At 45.6% G+C, this 22,411-nt stretch overlaps 1 protein-coding gene across 3 annotated transcripts in view; it reads right to left on the bottom strand.

Moving 5' to 3' along the window:
- Ccdc60 (coiled-coil domain containing 60) overlaps positions 1-22,411 on the bottom strand; it is a 174,118-nt gene that overhangs the window by 23,337 nt on the left and 128,370 nt on the right. For all 3 annotated transcript variants that reach the window (XR_015737336.1, XR_015737337.1, XM_087903774.1), the window contains exons 5-6: positions 19,321-19,428; positions 5,841-5,931 (exon numbers count right to left, since the gene is read on the bottom strand). Coding sequence is in view for 1 of the 3 variants with exons in the window: in XM_087903774.1 (XP_087759900.1) it covers positions 5,841-5,931; positions 19,321-19,428 (199 nt within the window). In the remaining 2 variants the exon portion in view is untranslated. The remainder of the gene's footprint in view (positions 1-5,840; positions 5,932-19,320; positions 19,429-22,411) is intronic.

Genomic DNA, 22,411 nt, shown 5'->3' with positions numbered 1-22,411 from the left:
GAAAGAGAGAAAAGAGAGGGATGTCAGAGAGGATGGGTAAATAAAGGAAGGGGGAAGGGGAAGGAGGGGGGACAGGAAGGAGGGAGAAAGTAAGGAAAGAAAAGAAAAGTGGTATTTCTTTTTTATATTTCATAATTTTATTGAGTTAATTATTTTTTCACCTTTTTATTGATTTTATTGAGCTCTACATTTTTTTTCCTCTGCTACCCTCCCTTTCTCTCCCCTCCCATTCAACCCTCTCCCATGGTCCCCATGCTCCCAATTTACTCAGGAGATCTTGTCTTTTTCTATTTCCCATGTAGATTAGATCCATGTATGTCTCTCTTGGGGTCCTCATTGGTGTCTAGGTTCTCTGGGATTGCGATTTGTAGGCTGGCTTTCTTTGCTTTATGTCTAAAAGCCACTTATGAGTGAGTACATATGATATTTGTCTTTCTGGGCCTGGGTTACCTTACTCAAAATGTTTTCTAGCTCCATTCATTTTCCTGTAAAATTCAAGATGTCTTTTTTTTTCTGTTGTGTAGTACTCCATTGTGTAAATATGCCACATTTTCCTTATCCATTCTTCGGTCGAGGGGCGTCTAGGTTGTTTCCAGGTTCTGGCTATGACAAACAAAGCTGCTATAAACATAGTTGAGCACATGTCCTTGTGGTACGATTGAGCATTCTTTGGGTATATACCCAAACGTCGTATTGCTGGGTCCTGAGGAAGGTTGTTTCCTAATTTTCTGAGAAACTGCCATACTGACATCCAGAGGGGCTGTACCAGCTTGCACTCCCACCAGCAATGCAGAAGTGTTCCATTTTTCCCCACAACCTCTCCAGCATAAGTTGTCATCAGTGTTTTTGATCTTGGCCATTCTTACAGGTGTAAGATGGAATCGCAGAGTTGTTTTGATTTACATTTCTCTGATGGCTAAGGATTTTGAGCATTTCCTTAAGTGTCTTTCAGCTATTTTAGATTCCTCTGTTGAGAGTTCTCTGTTTAGGTCTGTACCCCATTTTTTTACTGAATTATTTGTTCTTTTGATGACCAGTTTCTTGAGTTCTTTATATATTTTGAAGATCTGCCCTCTGTCTGATGTGGGGTTAGTAAAGATCTTTTTCCATTCTGTTGGCTGCCATTTTGACTTGTTGACCGTGTTCTTTGCTTTACAGAAGCTTTTTAGTTTCAGGAGGTCCCATTTATTAATTGTTTCTCTTAGTGTTTGTGCTACTGGGGTTATTATTTAGGAAGTGGTTCCCTGGGCCAATGCGTACTTCCCACTTTCTCTTCTATGAGGTTCAGTGTGTCTGGCTTTATGTTGAGGTCTTTGATCCATTTGGACTTGAGTTTTGTGCATGGTGATAGATATGGATCTATTTGCATTCTTCTACATATTGATATCCAGTTATGCCAGCACCATTTGTTAAATATGCTTTCTTTTTTTCCATTTTATATTTTTTGCTTCTTTGTCAAAAATTAGGTGTTTGTAGGTGTGTGGATTAATATCCGGGTCTTTGATTCAGTTCCTTTGGTCCTCGTGTCTGTTCAGGCTGTGGAAAGTGGTATTTCTAATCCCTGATGAGGTCAAGATGAGGGGGTCAAAGGACTCAGTTCCTCCTGGCTCCTTGAAAACACCATGGACACAAGCTGGACCTGGAGTGACCGGTGTCACCAACCAAGATGTTCAGAAGATGTTCTTTTCTGTGTGTGTCGCTGGAAGTCCCCTTGACCCTGTACTAATGATTTTTTTAATGTCACCTAAGATGCCATGGAGATTGTAGAGAAGTGACAGAGCTTGGTGTGTGTGTGTGTTTGCATGTGTGCATGTGTGCACATGTGTGCGTATGTGTGCACGTGTGTGTGCTTGTGTGTATGTGTGTGTTAATGTATGTGTGCTTGTGTGTGTGTGCTTGCGTGTGTGTGCATGTGTGCATGTGTGTGCGTGTGTGTATGTATGTCTGTTAGTGAAAGAAGAGGGCAGAGAGAGACAAGCCGTGTTCCACTCTATCGTCCTCCATCTTATTCCCTTGAGGAAGGGTCTCTCCTTGATCCTGGAGCCAGGCAGGCAGCCAGCAAGTCCCAGTGATCCTCCTGTCTCCACCACTCTCCCCACAGTGCTGGGGATGCAAGCATCATACCTGGTGTTTAAGTGGTGGGGATTCGAACTCAGGTCATTACGCTTGTGCGTCATGCCTTCTGACTTAGCGAACCATCTCCCCAGTCTCAGAAATAATTTTCCTTGAGAGCTTTTAAAATGAAAGTGCTTTGGAGATTCAGGTTGGTGCCATATTTGTATGAAACTCCTAATATTTAATGTTCTGGGAATGAAGGCCGCAGGGAGCAGAGGGGATCCTGAAGGCCACACCAAGATTTAACACCATGACACTAGGTGAAAATTACACTCAACACGTTTGCTTCCAGCGATCAACTGCACTGAAGCACAAGTGTTGGTAGTAACATTTTAGGGCCTTGAATATGGGCGGAACTTCCCTGTATTAGAAGCAGGGAGGGATTTCATGGTTGCACCGAGGAAGGGAAAAGGTGCGGGAAGAGGAGGGGGTAGAGTTGTGGGCCTTCTTCTCCCATTCCTACCTTTGCTTTACGTCTTTCCCCATGTTTTCTGGCAAAAATTTGCACAGTCAGAAGGCGACTTCAGCATGCAACAGGCTGGGGGGCTGGAGTTTGGACTGGCTTCATCCAGTTCTCCAAGCCAGTTTCAGGATTACAAAATGATGGTGCCGGGAGACTCTTATGGTACTTAGGAGGCTTCCCTTGTCCTGACCCTGCAGCTTGACCAGGAGCTGGTCTGCCTGATGGGACACTCTACACCCCTGCCACCCTGTGAGAGAGGGTGTCAGAGTTCAGGGATAGTAGGGACACACAGAGGTCATCTTCCTGCTTCAGCAGCCACTTCTGAGTCCCTGGTGCTCTCTGGAGGACAAGAGTCTTTAGACCAACACTGTTGTGGAAGGTTTAACAGACTGTGTCTCAGGGGCAACCTGGGATCTTGCAAGGAGCCCTGTACTCAGAGTCAAGGGACTAGATCACTCTGCCTCAGTTTCCTCATTTATAAAACAGTGGGGTGGACTGAGGTGGCCACAAAGGGAACTGATAACTGCGGTGTTCATGCTCCTCACTGAGGTGGGAGTTCATCTTGTGCTTCTGCAGTTGCCCCTAATTAACGTTCAATTAGTCGCCCCAGCCAGGGACCCAAGTGAAGGGCTGACACTTTGACTGAGAGTGAGGGAAAGCTAGAATGTTGGGGGGATGTGGTGGGCTTCAGCCTGTCATTTGCCCTTTATCGAACTGACTCTCCCGGACTGCAGTCCCAGGTGCTTTTCTGGCTTTCACAGTTTGCTCAGGAGTGATGTGACCCAGCTGCCATATTCCGTCTCAGGAGGAACTGGCTTTTTTCTCTTTCTCTTTCTCTTTCTCTCTCTCTCTCTCTCTCTCTCTCTCTCTCTCTCTCTCTCTTTCTCTCTCTCTCTCTTTCCTTCCCTCCCCTCCCCTCCTCTCCCTTCCCCTCCCCTCCTCTCTCCTCCCCCTCCCTCCCTCCCTCCCTTCCTCCCTCCCTTCCTCCCTTTTGGGGATTTTCTTTTTCTTTTTTTTAAAGGGGGAAGTTTCCCCTGAGTGAATCCTTATGCTTTCTAAGAAGCAGGGATTGGGTGCCATGGGGAGATACATTTAACTATCCAAGGTTTTGTTTGTTTTACAAATTTGGAGACTTTTATAGAAAAAAAAAAACCTAGTGTTTGACTTTTGTTGAAAATAAGGAAGCCTGCTGTGACGAGAGTCAGCCCTCTTTTTTTGGCCGGGCTTCATTTTGCCACAGACTTCACCACTCCCTGCTGGTTCCACTCAGCTTGGTTTTCCCATCCACAAGATTTCCCTCAGGACACTGTCTGCTACTGATGAGGTCTAAACATGCCAAACACCCAACCGGGGCTGCTGGCTAGGGTGTCTTTCCAGGGCTCCACTTTACAGAGGGGTAAACTGAGGTCGGCGAGGAGAAGAAAGGGCTTGTCCAAAGTCACAAAGTGGGACGAGCCAGAGTAGGTGCTCCAGTGTCTCCAGTGTCTCCAGTGTCTCCAGTGTCTCCAGTGTCTCCAGTGTCCTGCCACCCCAGACTGGACCACACCGTCCCCAGGGCATGACCCACACGCTCTGCAGGAGACTAGCAGTACTGAACATTCTGGAAGAACACTTTTTCTTTTTTATCCTGAGGCTCATGGCTCCTGCTGTTTTGTGGGTCTCTAGAGACAGATGCACACAGTGTCTCCATAGCAACTTTGTGTGAGAAAACAAAGGCTGGTGCTTTTCGGGTCCTCGAGGATGCTGATGACAGAGCAGGAAACAACAGAACAGTCCTATTATGGGGAGTGTGACCCTGAAGAACCTTATGTTTAACACACAGACCCAAGGTGACCCTCTCTAAGAGTGGGGCCCTGTGGGACGCTAGGACGGTAGCCTGGAGTAACATTTAAAGGAACTGGCCTTTTTGTCAGTATGCTGAGAAGTGTTTCCCCAAACATGCACATATTAGGGGCGTGTGTATGCGTGTGTGTGTGTGTGCGTGTGTGTGTGTGTATAGGTCAGAAGGCAAACTTGCTGGAGTTGGTTCTTTTATTCCACCATGCAGGTCCTAGAGACCAAATTCACAGCATCTGCCTTCACTGCAAGAGCCTCTACTTCTGAGCCTTCTTGTCTGCTCCCAACTGTACACTTTTCAGAGAGTTTTCACATCCTTCCCCAGAGTTTCTCACTAACACTCTGTTAGGTGGGGTGGGCACTGTGGTAGGTGGGGTGGGCAGTGTGTGTGAGATGGGGGTGGGCAGTGTGTGTGAGGTGGGGTGGGCACTGTGTGTGAGGTGGGGTGGGCAGTGTGTGTGAGGTGGGGTGGGCACTGTGTGTGAGGTGGGGTGGGCAGTGTGTGTGAGGTGGGGTGGGCACTGTGTGTGAGGTGGGGTGGGCAGTGTGTGTTAGGTGGGGTGGGCAGTGTGTGTTAGGTGAGGTGGGCAGTGTGTGTTAGGTGGGGGTGGGCAGTGTGTGTGAGGTGGGGGTGGGCAGTGTGTGTTAGGTGGGGTGGGCAGTGTGTGTGATGTGGGGGTGGGCAGTGTGTGTTAGGTGGGGTGGGCACTGTGTGTTAGGTGGGGTGGACACTGTGTGTGAGGTGGGGTGGGCACTGTGTGTGAGGTGGGGTGGGCACTGTGTGTTAGGTGGGGTGGGCAGTGTGTGAGAGGTGGGGTGGGCACTGTGTGTTAGGTGGGGTGAGCACTGTATTGTTTCTGTGCGTGAGGGACAGGATCTGTATCCACCCCAGCCGCATAGCTGCGCTCTCCATAAGCAGACAAAGGTCTGTTTGTTGTTGCTCTTATCTGGGTGCTCATTTGCTGAGTAGATGTCCTTGGGCACGGGGGTGAGCAAAGCTTTGGACCGAAGGTAACAGACTTCAAAATATCTTCTTAATAGTGAAGACACATGTGCCTTGGAAGAATATCCTACCTAGTGAGTGGAGGGGGAGAGATAACGAGAGAGAGAGAGAGAGAGAGAGAGAGAGAGAGAGAGAGAGAGAGAGAGAGAGACTACCGACAAAAAGATAGAGTGAGCTGAATCCGGTTCCTTCTAGTAACAGGTGCCCAGCCCCGTCTTTCCTCTCTTTTTCTAGTGTGTCTGGCCAAATGTCATTTTTCCTATAATCCCCAGATAACTATTTTAATTAAAATCTACAAAAAATATCCAATAGCATGTGTTTTTTCCTCTTCTTGGGAAATCACCTAGACTTGTACAAATGAACCTTGCCCATTGTAGGCTGTCTGTGGGCTTGGGCTCTCAAGGTAGGGTGGGCTCCGGTTACCTTTGGCGCGGTGACAAAGTGATCCCACCTCTGCCCCATGGACTTGTCCTTGTTGATTTTCTTTATTGTGCTCTTGCTGCCACCTGGGTCCCTGCGTGACAAACAGCTTAATGAGTTTTCAGTTTGCGGTCTTGGTTTATTACAAGTCCCCACCCCCATCATACAGGAACACAATAAATTCAGGCTGAACAAACGGTCTCTAGTATGATTTTTCTCCCCTTACTGCTTTGTTTTGGGAGACGGAGCAGTTATCCCTAGGTGGAATTTTTCGGGACAAAAACACCCAGGGCTAAGAGAGACCCCCGCTTTCCTGGGTGAAGACTGTGGGAGGCTGGGTGTATTTGCATGAGTTCTGGACTTGGGCTCTTTTATGGAGTGAGTCCAGGGTGAGGTTGCGGTTACGGTGGTGGTGGACAGATAAATGTCCTCCTTTCTGCATTTGTGCCTTGTTCGCTCATCACTGGCACCAGCATCAGGAACACTTAGGAGTATCCGAGAGCGCAGCGCGACCGGATGTCCCGGGAGGATGGTGTGGGCGTGCAGAGTCACGCAGTGAAATCGCTGGTTTGCACTTACTGACCAGAGTCACTGGAGCGCTGTGTGCCAGATGCTTCTGGGCTCTCGGGGAATCATCTCCAGCGCTGCCACCTGAGCCAGAGTCATTAGCACCGCACTCTGTAGCTCAGGAGAGGACCAGAACTCCGGCCCCTCCCTCACCCTCACCCCCCAGGTCCCTGCCATGGGGGTCTGTACATCTCTTATTCTGTGATCCTCAATTATTTTTATTAGAGTGCCCTCCTCTTCAGCATCGTATTCTTCCCTCATGGCCTGGAAACTTTCTGGATAAAGACTAAAGCCCAGCAGGCTTTGTGGGCGACTCCTTCCTCACAGAAGTGCCACCAAATTTGTCACGCTGGCATTTTTGAATGCGATATGTTGCGTGTGTTTTTATAACCCCTCCAATGGGCCTGGGGCAGACTCTTACAAATACATTAACATGCCTAGAATAAAGTAAGTGCATAGTGAAGGAAATAAAGACTCTACATTTGGGGTTCCATGTCAAGTTTCAGTTTGGTTCAAGTCTGATTTTTGTGGTCAAATGAGTTATGAAAAAACTGAGTTTTTAGAGTCTTGAGATTTTGAATTTAATGATTATGGGGTCTTGGGTCTTTATTGATACACAAACGAGGAATCTTATTGTGTGAAATAACTTCTTGTATAGTCAATCAATTGACTATTCAAATCCCTCTATTCTTTCATTCTCTATCCATCCATCTGTCCTCTCTCTGTCTGTCTATTTATCATCTGTCTATTTACCTTCCCATCCATCTATCTACCCATCCACCCATCCATCCATCCATCCATCCATCCATCCATCCATCCATCCATCCATCCATCCATCTATCCATCCATCCACTCAACTGTCTACCCAACCACACACCCATTCATCCTTCCATCCAGCCATACTTATGCATTCACGCATCCATCCAACCATATTCCTACCCATTCGTAAATTTCATTATCCATCCATCCATCCATCCATATATCCCTGCATCCATTTCCTTTTTAATCTGCTTTCTCTCTGAAGGACGACTTTGGGTGTGCAAGACCCATGAAGTACTTGGCTGACTCTCAACCTATATATAGCAGGGATCTGAGGAGATGAGGTGATCAGAGCAACTTTGGCAGCTGGGGGCTAGCACTCACAATGTCTAGGCTGGTCAGACTGCCAGAATCATGGCTGTGGATCAAACTATTCAGATACAGGCGACGAAAATGGTCAGGTGAACTTAAGGTTGGTTTCTCATAATGTGGGGCTCCGAGAAGCAGACCCACAGGCTGCTGTCACCAATAAGGAAAGGGACTCTTCTGCCCCTCAGACGCAGGGCCTGTTGGGTATCTAGCACTTCACAACCATAACACAAGAAACAGACCCTAAGGTAGGAGCCAGGCTGGGGTGGGGGGTAGGATGCGCCTCCAAGCTTTTTGTAAGACTTGGTGTTTGATTACACAATTAGAAGCTCCGAATAATTAACAGAGAAGTTCATTTGAGTCGGTTCTGCTTGCTTGTCCCCTAAGTAATCAAATTAGGGAGTATTTAAAATCCAGCCGGAGGACGGAGCAGAGCTCCAGCCTTATACCCAGTGTTTAAACAGTGCCCCTTCTGAAGCCTGATTTCAGGCTAACCAACAGGCAGCTTTGGTGTTCCACGGCATCTTTCATGACCACGGGGCTTTTGGCTTTCTCCTTTGTTAAGGCAGCCCCTGCTGAGCAGCCAGTGCCTTCTTGAAGTTCAAAAGCAACCTCCTTCCCCTTTCAAAATTAAATCCGGGCCCAGACAAGCTTTTGAAATCTTAAATATTCAGGTCCAATCAGGAAGATAGAAGCCTTCCGCTAATGCTGACTTCCAAGGCGACCTGAAGTCTATTGCGACTTCAAGCGGTAGGCTAAACGAAGTAAAGCTGCATCCGGATCCCTGCAGACCTTGGGAAGCCCTCCACGCTCCCTCTGCAAAGCTATTGGTAAGGGAGAGGCCAGGTTGGGGGAACCGGTCTCTCTGATGCTTCATTCTCAGTAGTAAATAAACCCCAATGGAGGATCAATAGGCGGGGAAGAAAGATCAAAGGCAGTCGGGGCAGGGAAGTCCACTCTGCACCTTGCCAGGGAGGCTAAAAACTAGTTGGTGAACCCCCACTATTAGCACTGTTCACCAAATGGAACCCCACTTCCCTGTCTCCTGAATTTGGGTGTCTTTCTGTGACTTGCTTTGTTAAAAACAAAACAAAACAAAACAAAAAACAAAAAAACATGGCCATAGTGTGACAGTAGCTCTTTGGGCAGATGCTTTCCCAGCCTGTCGTGAAGGAGCAGATTCCTTGTTCTGCTGATAGTGGGAGCCTGAGTTAGACAAAATCCCTACTTGCCTGGTTTCCTGCATGGCCATAATGAGAAAGGCCCTGGTGTCAGGTGTGGAGGCTGAGCCAAAAGCCAGTTTCAGAGGTGAGAAGGACGAAGGGATGACTGCTCATTTAGCACATTTGACTGATTTGTTCCGGGACTTCGGGTGTCTGTCCTTGAGTGTCAGAACCTGCTGTTCTGCTGGAGTTTACCTGACCCGGCCTTCTGTATGTGTGTGTGTGTGTGTGTGTGTGTGTGTGTGTGTGTGTGTGTGTGTGTGATTTGTGCAGGGTTATTTAGCTTCTCCCAGCCTCAGGCCCCATCTGGACCATCTATAAGATGGGGCTCAGGGCCTGAGCTGGGCCGATAGATCATGTGGGTGTGAAAAGAAATGAGTCTCAAATGGGCAAATCCAGCTCAGCTATTACAAAGATAGCACACTTTCATCAGAGGAGATCCTGGCTTGGCTTTGAGAAGGAGCTGGCAATGGTGGGAAGCAGGTGGGGCAGGCAGCTCTTAAGGGGAGGAAGCTGTGATTTTCAGACCATCATTGTTCCCCTGCCGATGCTTTCTGGGGGCGATCATTTCCCAGAAATCAAGGAGAGAGAGCCCTGGCTCATCTCTTTAAACGGTATCCTCCAAGCACATTTTGTTCTCGGAGGTCACTCGACGATGTCTATCTGTCAGGGCAATCAGAACAATTTTCGCACACACTTACTCTCACTTTCTCAGCTCCAATTTAGGGTAAAGTGTGTTCTTCTCAAGATGAAAATCTCGTGGGCTGGTTAGGATGTGCTCCAGGCTCTGTGGCTGAGGGGAGGAAGTGCTGATTACACGCCAGGGAGGCCGCAGTGGTCCAACCTCTTGGAATCTTCCAGGCCTGGTAGCCCTGTCCTGCTTTCCTCGGAAATAAGATGACTGGATGGCCGTGCTGTGTTTTTCCACTCCTGAGGTGTTGACTTGAGTATCAGAGCGAGGAGCGATGTTCTTGTGTTGGCTGGGAGGAGGAGAGTGGGAGGTAAAGCAGGTGTTTTACTCAGAATGCCCATGCTAAGAGCATCTTCCTTGTTGATCAAACTGAAAGCAAGCCTTTCCCCTCACTGAAATATTACCCACCAGATTCCTTGTGATTGTGCTTTTGCTAGTGCAGATTTTTAAAAACTCCACTTATTATATGTATACGAGTGTTTGCCTGTTGTCTGTGCACCACATGCATGCCAGGTTCCCACAGAGGTCAGAAGCAGGCATTGGATCCCCTGGAAGTGGAGTTACAGATGGCTTTGAACCACCACGCGGCTGCTGGGAACCAAACTCTGGTCCTCTGCGAGAACAAGTGCTCTTCGTCTGTGGGTCATAACTCTAGACTGGCAGATTATCTCGGTCTTTGCATGTTTATTATTGATTACATCCTCCAGCCCCTTTCCTGGAAGGGAAGGTCCAGTGGACAATGGTGTGGCTCACTTCCTTTACCGTGATAATCCCAGCAGTGCTTGGGAACGGTCTCACATGACAAAAAGAGAGCCTCAGAAATGGTTAAATTAGAAAATTGGTTATTATGTGGGTTGTTCAGAATATTGCTGTATGTTTTCACAAGGATGAAAACTTAATCTCCGGAGTGTAGTCATTGATAACCTCCAAGGCAGGGAGGGGATCGGATGCAGAAGGGTCTTCTTCTGTTAAGTCAAAGAGCACGCTTTTACACGCACTCTGCAATTGCAAAATTGCATGTTCAGAACAGCTTCTGAAACTATTTTATAGGAGAAAACTTAAATATATTTAACGTTGAATCAGATCCTGCAGGGTCACATTCTGGAAGTCTGTCCCAGATGGTGGTGGTGTTTTAGATTTGGAACCTTTAGGAGGAGGCACTGCTGGTAGCAAGAGGTCACTGGCCCTGAGTGTCTGGACTCAAAGTTAGGATTAGCGGCAGCTTGCTAGAATGCAGATTCTCAGGCCCCACCCAGATCTACGAACTCAGCAGTTTGACGGCACCAAGATCTTCAGTTACTTTGCTATACTGCATAGATGGAGAAGCCTTGCACTCACGGGAATGTTGTACACAGTGTAAAGCAAGCAGCATATACATTAGAGCGTAAAAGCTGGTCTTCCACCCACCTGGTCTTCTGACAAGGCCCATGCTGTCTATCTGGGACAGCCTGAGCTAACAGGACTTAGATAACCACACTGCTTTTGCGTTCTTCCTGCATGGTAAATCAGTGACTGCTGACTCCCCTCTCTGCTCCTTGAGGCTTGCCACCACTGGTGAGAGCTGCTGTGACCTTATTCCCCAGCCTTTAGTTTCCTGAGTTCCCAGTAACCATGGATATCATCTGTTGGTAGTAGAACTCTCTTCATACCTTTCTTTCTTTCCTTTCTCTCTCTCTCTCTCTCTCTCTCTCTCTCTCTCTCTCTCTCTCTCCTTCCTTCCTTTCTTTCTTTCTTGTTTCTTTTTTATCATTCTCATTTTAATTGTTTGGATAGAAATGTGTTATACATTTTTTCTCCACTCCCCTTCCCCCCTGCCCTGCATGCTCCCGAGATACTCAGGAGATCTTCTCTTTTGTCCCCTTCCTAGGCGGATCCATGTATGTCTCTCTTAGGGTCCTCTTTGTCACCTAGCTTCTCTGGGGTTGTGGCCTGTAGGGTGGTTGTCCTTTGTTTTATTATGTCTATTATCCACTATGAGTGAGTACATATTATATTTATCTTTCTGGGTCTGGGTCACCTTACTCAGGATGGCCTTTTTCTAGTTCTGTCCATTTGCCTGCAAATTTCAAGATGTCATTGTTTTTTTACTGCTGTTTAGTACTCCACTGTGTAAATGTACCACATTTTCCTTATCCATTCTTCAGTTGAGGGCAACTAGGTTGTTTTCATGTTCTGGCTATTACGAATAATGCTGCAGTGAACATAGTTGGGCAAGTGTCCTTATGCCGTGAGTGAGCATCCTTTGGGCATATGTTCAACAGTACTATTGCTGGGTCTTGAGGCAGATCGAGCCCCAATTTTCTGAGAAACCGCAATATTGATTTCCAAAGTGACTGTATAAGATTGCACTCCCACCAGCAATGGAGGAGTATTTCCCTTACTCCACATCCTCTCCAGCATAAGTTGTCATCAGTGTTTTTGATCTTGGCCATTCTTACAGGTGTAAAATGGTATCTCAGAGTTGTTTGATTTGCATTTCTCTGATAACAAAGGATGCTGAGCATTTCCTTGAGTGTCTTTTAGCCTTTTTAGAATCCTCTGTCGAAAGTTCTCTGTTTAGATCTATACCCCATTTTTAAAATCGGATTACTTGATCTTTTGATGTTTAGTTTCTTTGTATAATTTGGAGATCAATCCTCTTTCTGATGTGGGGTTGGTGAAGATCTTTTCCCATTCTGTAAGTTGCCATTTTGTCTTGTTGACCATGTCCTTTGCTTTACAGAAGTTTTTCAGTTTCAAGAGGTCCCATTTATTATTTCTCTCAGTGTCTGTGCTACTGGGGTTATATTTAGGAAATGGTCTTCTGTGCCAATGTTTTCAAGGCCACTTCCCACTTTCTTTTCTATGAGCTCCGTGTGGTTGATTTTATATTGAGATCTTTGATCCATTTAGACTTGAGTTTTGTGCATGTGGATAGATATGGATCTATTTTCATTCTTCTACATGTTGACATCCAGTTATGCCAGCATCATTTGTTGAAGAAGCTTTCTTTTACCCACTTTATAGTCTTAGCTTCTTTGTAAAAAAAAAAAATCAGGTGTTCATATGTGTATCATAGGGTTGATATCAGGGTTTCAGTTTGATTCCTTTGGTCCATCTGTCTGTTTTTAATGCCAGTACCAAGTGGTTTTCATTACTATAGCTCTAGAGTAGAGCTTGAAGTCAGGAAGGTTGATGCCTCCAGAAGTTCCTTTATTGTACAGGATTGTTTCGGCTGTCTTGATTTTTTTTTGTTTTTCCTTATGAAGTTGAATATTGACCTTTTGAGAATTGTGAACAATTTTTCTGGGATTTTGATGAGTATTGCATGGAATCTGTAGATTACTTTTGGTAAGATTGCCATTTTTCTATGTTAATTCTACCTATCCAAGAGCATAGGAGATTGTTCCATTTTTAATGAGTTCTTCAATTTCTTTCTTCAAAGACTTAAAGTTCATGTCATACAGGTCTTTCACTTGTCTTATTAGAGTTACCCCAAGATATTTTATATTATTCATGGCTATTGTAAAGGGCGATGTTTCTCTGATTTCTTTCTCAGCCCCTTTGTCATCTGTATATAGGAAGGCTACTGACTTTTTTGAGTTAATCTTGTATCCTGCTACTTTACTGGAGGTGTTTATCAGTTGTAGAAGTTCCCTGGTAGAATTTTTGAGGTCACTTATGTATACTATCATATCATCAGCAAATAGAGAAAGTTTGACTTCTTCTTTTCCAATTTGTATCCTCTTGGTCTCCTTTTGTTGTCTTATTGCTGTAGATAGAACTTCAAGTACCATATTGAATAGATATGGAGAGAGTGGACAGCCTTTTCTTGTTCCTGATTTCAGAGGGATTGCTTTGAGTTTCTTTCCATTTAGTTTGATGTTGGCTTGTTAAATATTACCTTTATTATGCTCCTTGTATCCCTGCTCTCTCCACAACCTTTATCATGAAGGAGTGTTGAATTTTGTTGAAGACTTTTTCAGCATCTAATGAGATGATCATGTGGTTTTTTCTTTCAGTTTGTTCATATGGTGGATTACATTGACAGATTATTTTATGTTGCATCTCTGGGATGAAGCCTACTTGATCATGGTGGATGATTTTTCTGATATGTTCTTGGATTCGGTTTGCCAGTATTTTATTGAATATTTTTGCATCAGTGTTCATGAGGGAGATTGGTTTGTAATTATCTATCTTAGTTATGTCTTTGTGTAGTTTGGGTATTAGGTAACTATAGCTTCATACAAAGAGTTTGGCAATGTTCCTTTTGTTTCTATTGTGTGGAACAATCTGAGAAGTATTGGTGTTAGCTATTCTTTGAAGTTCTAGTAGAATTCTGTACTGAAACCATCTGGCCATGGACTTTTTTTGCTTGGGAGACTTTTGATGGCTGTTTTTATTTCCATAGGGGCTATTTAATTTGTTTATCTGGTCTTGATTTAGTTTTGGTATGTGGTACTTATCCAGAAAATTTTTCAGTTTTGTGGAGAACAAGTTTTAAAAGTATGATTTGACAATTCTCTGGATTTCCTCAATGTCCGTAGTTATATATCCCTTTTCATTTCTGCTTTTGCTAATTTTGATATTATCTGTCTTTTGGTTAGTTTGGATAAAGGTTTGTCTATCTTGTTGATTTTCTCAAAGAACCAACTCTGGTTCATTGATTCTTTGTATTGTTTTCTTTGTTTCTATTTTGCTGATTTCAGCTTTCAATTTGATTATTTCCTGTCATCTACTCCTCCTGGATGAGTCTGCTTCTTTTTGTTCTAGAGTTTTCAGTTTTTCTCTTAATTTGCTAGTGTGGGGTTTCTCTAGTTTCTGCATGTAGGCATTTAGTGCTATGAACTTTCCTCTTAACACTGCTTTCATTGTGTCCCATAGATTTGGGCATGTTGAGCTGTCATTTTCATTGAATTTTAAGAAGTCCTTAATTTCTTTATTTCTTCCTTGACACAATAGTGATTCAGTTGAGCACTGTTCAATTTCTATAAGTTTATGGCCTTTCTGCAATCAGTGTTGTTGTTGAATTCTAACTTTAAGCCATGGTGATCCAATAAGATACAGGAGGCTATTTAAATTTTTTTTTTGTATCTGTTAAGGTTTGCTTTGTTACTGACTAGTGGTTGATTTTAGAGAAGATTCCATGGGGTGCTAAGAAGAAAGTATATTCTTTTGCATTTGAGTGGAATGTCTTACAGATGTCTGTTAGGCTCATTTGAGTCACAGCATGTTAGCTCTTTTATTTCTCTGTTAAGTTTCTGTCTGGAAGACCTGTCCAGTGGTGAGAGTGGGTGTTGAAATCTCGGTGAGAGTGGGTGTTGAAATCTCCCACTATTAGAGTGTGGTGCTTGATGTGTGATTTAAACTTTAGTAATTTTTTTTTTTTACATATGAGGGTGCCCTTGTATTTAGGGCACAGATGTTCAGAATTGCAACTTGATCTTGATGGATTTTTTTCTGTGATGAATATGAAATGACCTTCTTCATCTCTTTTGATTGATTCTAGTTTGGAGTCTATTTTGTTAGATAGTAGGGTAGCTATAACAGCTTGTTTTTTTGGTCCATTTGACTGAAAAATTTTTTCCCAACCCTTTATTCTGAGGTAATGTCTATCTTTGTAGTTGAGGTGTGTTTCTTGTATACAGCAGAAGGATGGATTTTGTTTTCATATCTAATCTGTTAGCCTATATCTTTTATAGGTGAATTGAGTCCATTCATATTAATGGATAATAATGATCAGTGATTGTTAGTTTGTGTTATTTTTGTTTTTGTTGTTGCTGGTGGTATTGTGTGTGTGTGTGTGTGTGTTTCTCTTTTTAAGTATTTGCTTGTGTGGTATTATTTATTGCTGTGTTTTTGTGAATGTAGCTAAACTAACTTCCTTGGGTTGGAGTTTTCTTTCTAGTACTTTCTGTAGGACTGGATTTGTGGATAGGTATTGCTTAAATCTCATTTTTTCATGGAATATTTTGTTTTCTCTGTCTATGAATTGAAAGCTTTGCTGGTATAGTAGTCTGGGCTGGCATCCATGGTCTCTTAATGTCTGCATAATGCCTGACAAGGACCTTCTAGCTTTCATTGTTTCCATTGAAAAGTCGAATGTAATTCTAATCGGTCTGCCTTTATATGTTACTTGGCTATTTTTCTTTGCAGCTTTTAATAATCTTTCTTTATTTATGTTTAGTGTTTCGATTATTATGAGGCAAGGGGACTTTTTTTTTTTTGGCCAGTCTATTTGGTGTTCTGTAAGCTTCTTGTATTTTTATAGCTAAGAAAGTTTTCTTCTATGATTTTGTTGAATATATTTTTTATGTTTTTGAACTGGGCTTCTTCTCTTTTCACGGTGTCCCAGATTTTCTGGATATATTGTGTTGAAAATTTGTTGGATTTAACATTGTCTTTGACCGATGAATCTATTTCCTCTATCGTATCTTTAACACCTGAGATTCTCTCTTCCATCTCTTATATCCTGTTGTCTATGCTTGCATCTGTAATCTTTTACCCAGATTTTCCATTCCCAGAGTTCCCTTGGTTTGTGTGTTTTTTTAAATTGCCTCTACTTTGGTTTTTAAGTCTTGAACTGTTTCCTTCATCTGTTTGTTTGCTTTTTCTTTTTAAAAAGATTTGTTGATCTCTTCCATTTTTTTGGTCTTTTCTTCCATTTCTTTAAGGGAATTTTTCATTAAATTTTCCTCTTTAATGGCCTTAATCATCTTCATATAGCCATATTTACTGCCACTTTCTCCTGCTTCACCTGCGTTGGTTGTTCAGGTCTTCTTGCCATGGAACCACTGGTTTCTGGGGCTGTGTTGCTCTTTGTGTTGTCTAGTGTGTTCTTACCTTGTTGTCCACCCATCTCTTCCTCCAATCAGTATGGGTGGAGCCTGTGCTTCAATTGGTGTGGCTGGGGGCTGTGACTCCACTGAAAAGTTCTCCAGGTGCAGGCAGGGCTGAGCCTCTGGTGATCGCTTCTCCAGGTCTCGATGGGCCCATGGCTCCAGTGGTCACTCCTCTAGGTGCAAGCAGTGTGGCGTTTTCGGTGATTGCTGCTCTGGGTATAAGTGGGACTGAGGCTAAGGCTTCTGTGCTCGGATAGTTTCTGGAGGCCTCTGCTGTTGCCACGGTCCAAGGTGGGCAGGGATGCTCTCTCCCTGCAGGGCCCTACTGGATTGAGGTCTCAGGGGCACTGATGAGCACAGCTCTATCTGCTCTCTAGAGATTTTTATCTTCAATGACTGCCACAGAATGAACATTCACTGTGTTTCTAGACTTAAACTTGTCTGATCTTAAGAATAACTCTTTTGGGTCCACAGTGCATTTGGTAGGTGCTGAAACACAGGCTAAGAGGTCAAGTGACGTGCCTGTGATCACACAAGTAGCAGGTGGCAGGGTGTGGACTCATCTATGTTGAGTCCAGACTCTCAACTTTCTCCTCCAGAATTGGAGATTGAAGCTAGGGCTTTTGCACCAGGGTGTTACTCATGATTGACAAAGGCATTGGCGAAGATGGGTACTCAAGGGCTCTTTCCAGTCTTCTGTTTTTAGACACAGTTGTGCTAAGCTGCCCAGACAGTCCTTGAACTTGAAATTCTCCTGCCTCAACTGCTCTAATTAGCTGTAGTAATGGGTCTAGGATAGAAGGCCGGACTGATGTCCAAACTCTTGATCCCAGCCACTCAAATCCACCTGGTTTTAGTCTTGGGAAGTTGATGTAATGGCATCAGGGTGAGACCTCAAAGATGCACTAAGTATCCAAGAGAAGACGTTCTGCTTTCTGAATAACTAAAAAGATGTTTTCATGTACTTTCTTAGGGAACTTAACCCCATAATTAACAAAAATGACAACATCTATATTTATGAATCCTATATGGTGGTGTGCTGGGGCCAGTTCATACTGGTTCTCACTGACTATTAATAGCTCATGCACATGGCTTCTGTATTAGACAGAGTTCTCTAGAGTAACAGAATTTATAGAATGAATCCATCTCTCTATATAAAGAAAGGGAATTTATTAGAATGACTTAAGGCTGTGCTCCAGCTAATTCAATTATGGCTTGATATGAACAGGAAAGTCCAAGAATCCAGTAGATGTTCACTCCACAAGGCTGGATATATCAGCGGGTCTTCAGTATATTCTGGAATTCCAAAGAATCAGTGCTGGTGAAGGAATGGACTTGCCAGCAGGAGTGAGGGCAAGGAGGCAAGGAACAAAAGCTCCCTTCTTCCATGTCCTTAGGTAGGCTTCCAGAAGAAGGTATGGCCCAGATTAGAGACTGGTTTTCCCAGCTCAAAAGACCTGGATTAAGGGTGTGTCTTCCTGCCTCATAGATCCAGATTAGAAGTAGTAGATCCCTCACAGGTGTGAACCCCCACTTTGGAGCTTTATTTAATTCCAGATGTAGTCAAATTGACAACTAAGAATAGCCATCACAGCTTCTCAACTCCAAGTTCAACCACACACATCATGTTCATGAGGTTGAGATCAGCCATGGTGAGGTCCTCACGCATTTAAATTACAGAGATTGGCACTGTTATAAATCATGATCTCTGGGCCTTGAGAATAGGTAGCTTAAATCTTTACAAGCATGTCTCCAACAGCAAGCTAAAAAATCCCCACAAGGAGAGCAGGCTCTATCGGAATACACCAACTCCAGCAAATACCCTGACTTCTCGTGGAGATCTTTCTGGGTGGCATTACCTCCTCTGGTGGCCAGGTCTGGTGCTGGTTCTGTCTGTCAGGAGCCAGGCATGCTTAGATCTTCAGGGGATTCTGCCTGACGTGTCCTGGTAAAATATTGGCTTCTAGTGTGATCTTACTTTTTTTTTTTAAATTGAAATTATCAGCTTGTGCCCCCATTCTGAGGCATGGAGACAGATGGATCCCAGGGACTCGGTGCTGGGGAACTGCTCTGTTCAACTCAGCCTGGGTCTTCACAGTACAAATCCAATTCCTCAAGGCAGGATTCTCTACCCTCTTTCGTTGCTGTGGACCTCCCAAAGACGGTGTCTCTACAGGCCAAAAGCTGTCTCTACAGCTCCTGAAACAGTGACCTCAAAGCTCCGGTGTGAGCCATCCCTGTGGATGGCACAGCTCACATTTTCACGGGTTAGTCAGCATTCTCTAGAGTTTCCATCTGGGTTTACCTAGCTGCTCCAGAACCTGGAACAGGTACGTTAGGTCTAAGTGGAGAAATAACCTTCAACATGTATTTAAAAAGACAACAGAACAAAATTCAAACCAGTCAGCCAAACAATGGTCCAACCAATCAACCAACCCACCAAGCAACCAATAACTAACCAATTTACTTATTAACCAGCCAACGAACCAACCCAACCAACCAACTTGCCCACCAATGAACCAAAAAAACAACCAACAACCAACCCAACCAGTCAACTTACTCACTAAAGAGCCAGTGAACCAAGGAACCAACTCAAGCAAGCAAACAAAATTCCCTTGGACTAAAGGAGGAAAAAAAGAACAAAGAACAAAGGTGTATGGGAGCAGTGGTAGCAGAAGTATGGGGACATTCAGAAACAAGGTTGAGGGGACACAGGGAGATCGTGAGGAGCCGGAAATCTGGTTGTCGATCCACAGTATGCTGGTGTATCTTGCCCAGTTCTGTGGTGTAAGTGTTCCCTCTGTATCCCATTTTAAGCTACCGGTGCATTGCCACACAGCATCAGGAAGAGATGCATATAAAGAAGTGTGCACAATGGACTCTGAGAAAGTGAAGGAGCTGTCCCCAACTCACCTGGGTTTGGATTCATAGAGCATGCCAGTCACCCACAAAAAGCACCAAAGTGAGGGAGCGGGTGGGAAGGGTGAGGTCCCCACCCCTTACCATCCAGGCGAATGCTAGTTTACAGTAGGATGTAGGGCCGCTGGCCTTACTTGGTGTTCCAGCAAGAAATCAAGGGCCTCATGGTATGGTGGGTGTGGTCAATAGTCAGCGCCTCGAGGAGCCAGTGGAGCGCACACAGCTGGCGGTAGAGGGGATCCCTGCAGAGACAAGGGAGGAACACAGGAGGTCCTTTTAGGAGGACACACAGAGACTGCGACTGTGCTGGCCTCAGTGAGTGTTTGGCCACACTGCACACGAGGACCCTGGAGTTCAGGGGGGTTAGGGAAGCCACACAGTCATGTCATCGAGCTGGTGGGTGGCAGAGCCATGACAGAAGCGTGAGCATCCTATTCCAGTTCCTCTGAATTTGTGTGTAGTGGGTAGCGTTTCCCCTGGCTGGAGATCATGGCTCAGGCAAATAAAATGAGAACTGAAGGCAATTAATACTCCACTGATGTCCAGTTATTTATCTTATAAAAATGTAATAAATAGCCCGAGGGCATAAGAAAGCCTGGAAATGGGAAACAGTATTAGCTGGGTTGAAACAGAGCTGGCTACTGAAGAAAAGCACACTGAGTGCACTGTTGAGAAATGAAACAAAACCACTGCCTGACAATGTGTCTGACGGACATTTCTCATCGCTTGGCGACCTTACACTCTCCACAGCAAACCAGACATCGACTGCTGTGCTTTTTCCACATTAGTTCACGTTTCCAACAACCTGGTGGGGTATGAATTATCTCCATTTTAGAGAAGGGGAAACAGAGGCCCAGAGAGTACAACCAGTTTTGCTCAAGATCACGTTACGCATTATGTTATGCGGAGATGGTGTTGGGGTGTTTGATTTAATGTTCAGGCAACTATTGTACCTGGGAGAGACCTGAGGCTCAGAGAGGGGCAGTGAGTCACCTGAGGTCACACAGCCAGCATTGGTGAGGATCTGAACTGCAGAGCGATTGCCCTAGAGGCGGTGCCTTAGGGAGCTGAGCTCTGACTCGGAACTGATGAAGCCAGTGTGTGGTGGTCCCCCTGCTGTGAGTGAGGCCAGGAGGGGGTTACCCCGCCGTCTGTGCCTTCCTGGAAGTTGCCTCTCCACCCTGCTTTCTCACCCTGCACTGATGGAAAGGAGGCTTTCCTGAAAGTGTGCTGTGCCCAGACCGCTGCTCCCCAGGGCTCTCCTCAGGGTTCCCAGGCCCCGCTGCTCTCAGGAGCAGGAAGGGATGGTTTCTCAGGGCCCAGGGAGATCTCTCCTCTCTTAGGGTTTCCCCTGAGAGTCATCTGTCCGTTGACCCAGCATGGATTAGAGCAGTACCCTGCTCCAGCCTCTCCTGCTAGGGAGGGTGTCGCTACCATGTCTGAGAACAACTAGCCACCTCACCCCATGTGTGTCTTCCACACACACCCCTCGGGATGAAGAAAAAGATTTCCCTTCTCCTGTTTCCTGGGTAGGACTCTCCCGCCTTTGGCATTATCTTGGGTCCCACTGCAGGTGACAGCATCGGCTGGCAGCTCTGTGTCTGGCAGTTAAACAATGAACCGAATGTGCTGTATGCCGGCTACTGGGCCATACGCCCCTTGATCTCCCTCACTGTAACATCAACAAGCTCTGAAATGCTGAGACAGGGCCCTCGCAGGCCTGGGCTGTGGACTGTGTGGGGTGGGGGTGGGGATGGAGTCTGCTTGGTCACTAGTGGTACTGGAGACACAGGGCCTGTGGGTACCAGACTCACTCCCCCTCCTCCCATCCTCCTATGTTCTTCCCTCCTTTCCTTCTCCCTTCTTCCATCTCTTCACTTCTCAGTTCCTTTGACTTCTTCCTTCTGTCCTCCTCCTTTCCTCCCTCCCTCCCTTCCTCCCTCTCTCCCTCCCTCCCTCTCTCCCTTCCTCCCTCCCTTCCTCCCTCCCTCCCTTCTTTCCTCCCTCTCTCCCTTCCTCCCTCCTTTTCTCCCTCCCTCTCTCCCTCCCTCTGTCAGTCCCCTCTACCTCCCTTCTTTTCTTCCCTTCCCTTTTCCAGTCCCTTCCCTTCTCCTTCCACCTAGGGTCTCTCAGTCCAACCCTCTTTATTTTCTCCACCCCATCCTAGTGATTTCTGAAAGTGCCCCAAACAAGTCAAAGCCGACCATCTCCACCCTCGCTTAAGCTCTCCAAGCTCCCTAACCCGCCTGGCACAGGCTCCACTGTGGGCCTCGGCATTCTTACTTCAAAACTGTAAACCCAGCCTTTCCAGGCATGAGTGTATTTGGAGATGTGACCTTTGTAGAGTCACTTCATTTTAGATGAAGCCATTTTGGAAGACTCTAACCCAGTGCGCCCGATGTTCTTAGTGCAAAGAGGGAATATGGACACCTAAAGATTCTCCACGGCTACCACACAGAGAAAGGCGCTGTAAACACACAGAGAGAGAACTGCTGTGTGGCCACGGGGAGATCAACCTCGTAGACTTCCAGTGCCCAGACCTGGGGGACAGTAAACCCCATTTGTGCAAGGGACCCCTCCAAGTCTAGGTTAGGCTATTCACGGGAGTGCCTACACCATGTCCCCTAGTCTCTATGCCTCAGGTGCCCGGCTTTATCACTGCTACCTGATGGTTTACTGTCCCTGCATGCGCACCAATGGGCTCAGCTGTCCCTGCATGCACACCAACGGGCTCAGCATCTTTCTGGTTACTGGATAGAAGCTGGTGGGGGTCAATCTGAAGTTGCTTCGGATCTGACATTCTCATGTTTGGGACGGCTGAGACAATGTGTAGTGACAGCAGTCCCCCACAGGCACTGTAAACTCCCCGAGGAGCACTGCTCCGAATGCTCACTCTCTGTGGATCACCCTTGTCCTTATGAATCTGGGAGGAGGGCACCATTAGCATCCCTGTTTTGTAGATAAAAGAAACTCATCTACGGTCCGTCAGAACGTCAGCAAACAGCGGGGCTGGAATCCGAGTCCAGCCTCCTGAATCCCTGCTGATGTTTTCTGCTCGAGGGTAGAGCCATTTTTTTTGGGGGGGGGGCGGTCAGGATCTGATAAGTCTAGATAACTTACATAGAGTCAAACTTGACACTCTCTCACCTCACCTTTAATGAACAAACTGGGAAATAAACAAAAACAAAGTCTGGAAGCGTGCTTGATAGAAATCTGCCCTTCCTC

Source organism: Myodes glareolus, chromosome 2 (assembly GCF_982192425.1).
Source record: "Myodes glareolus chromosome 2, mMyoGla1.1, whole genome shotgun sequence".
Classification (NCBI taxonomy): Eukaryota; Metazoa; Chordata; class Mammalia; order Rodentia; family Cricetidae; genus Myodes; species Myodes glareolus.
Note: the sequence above shows the minus strand (reverse complement) of the source record. Positions and strands in the feature narration are given on the sequence as shown.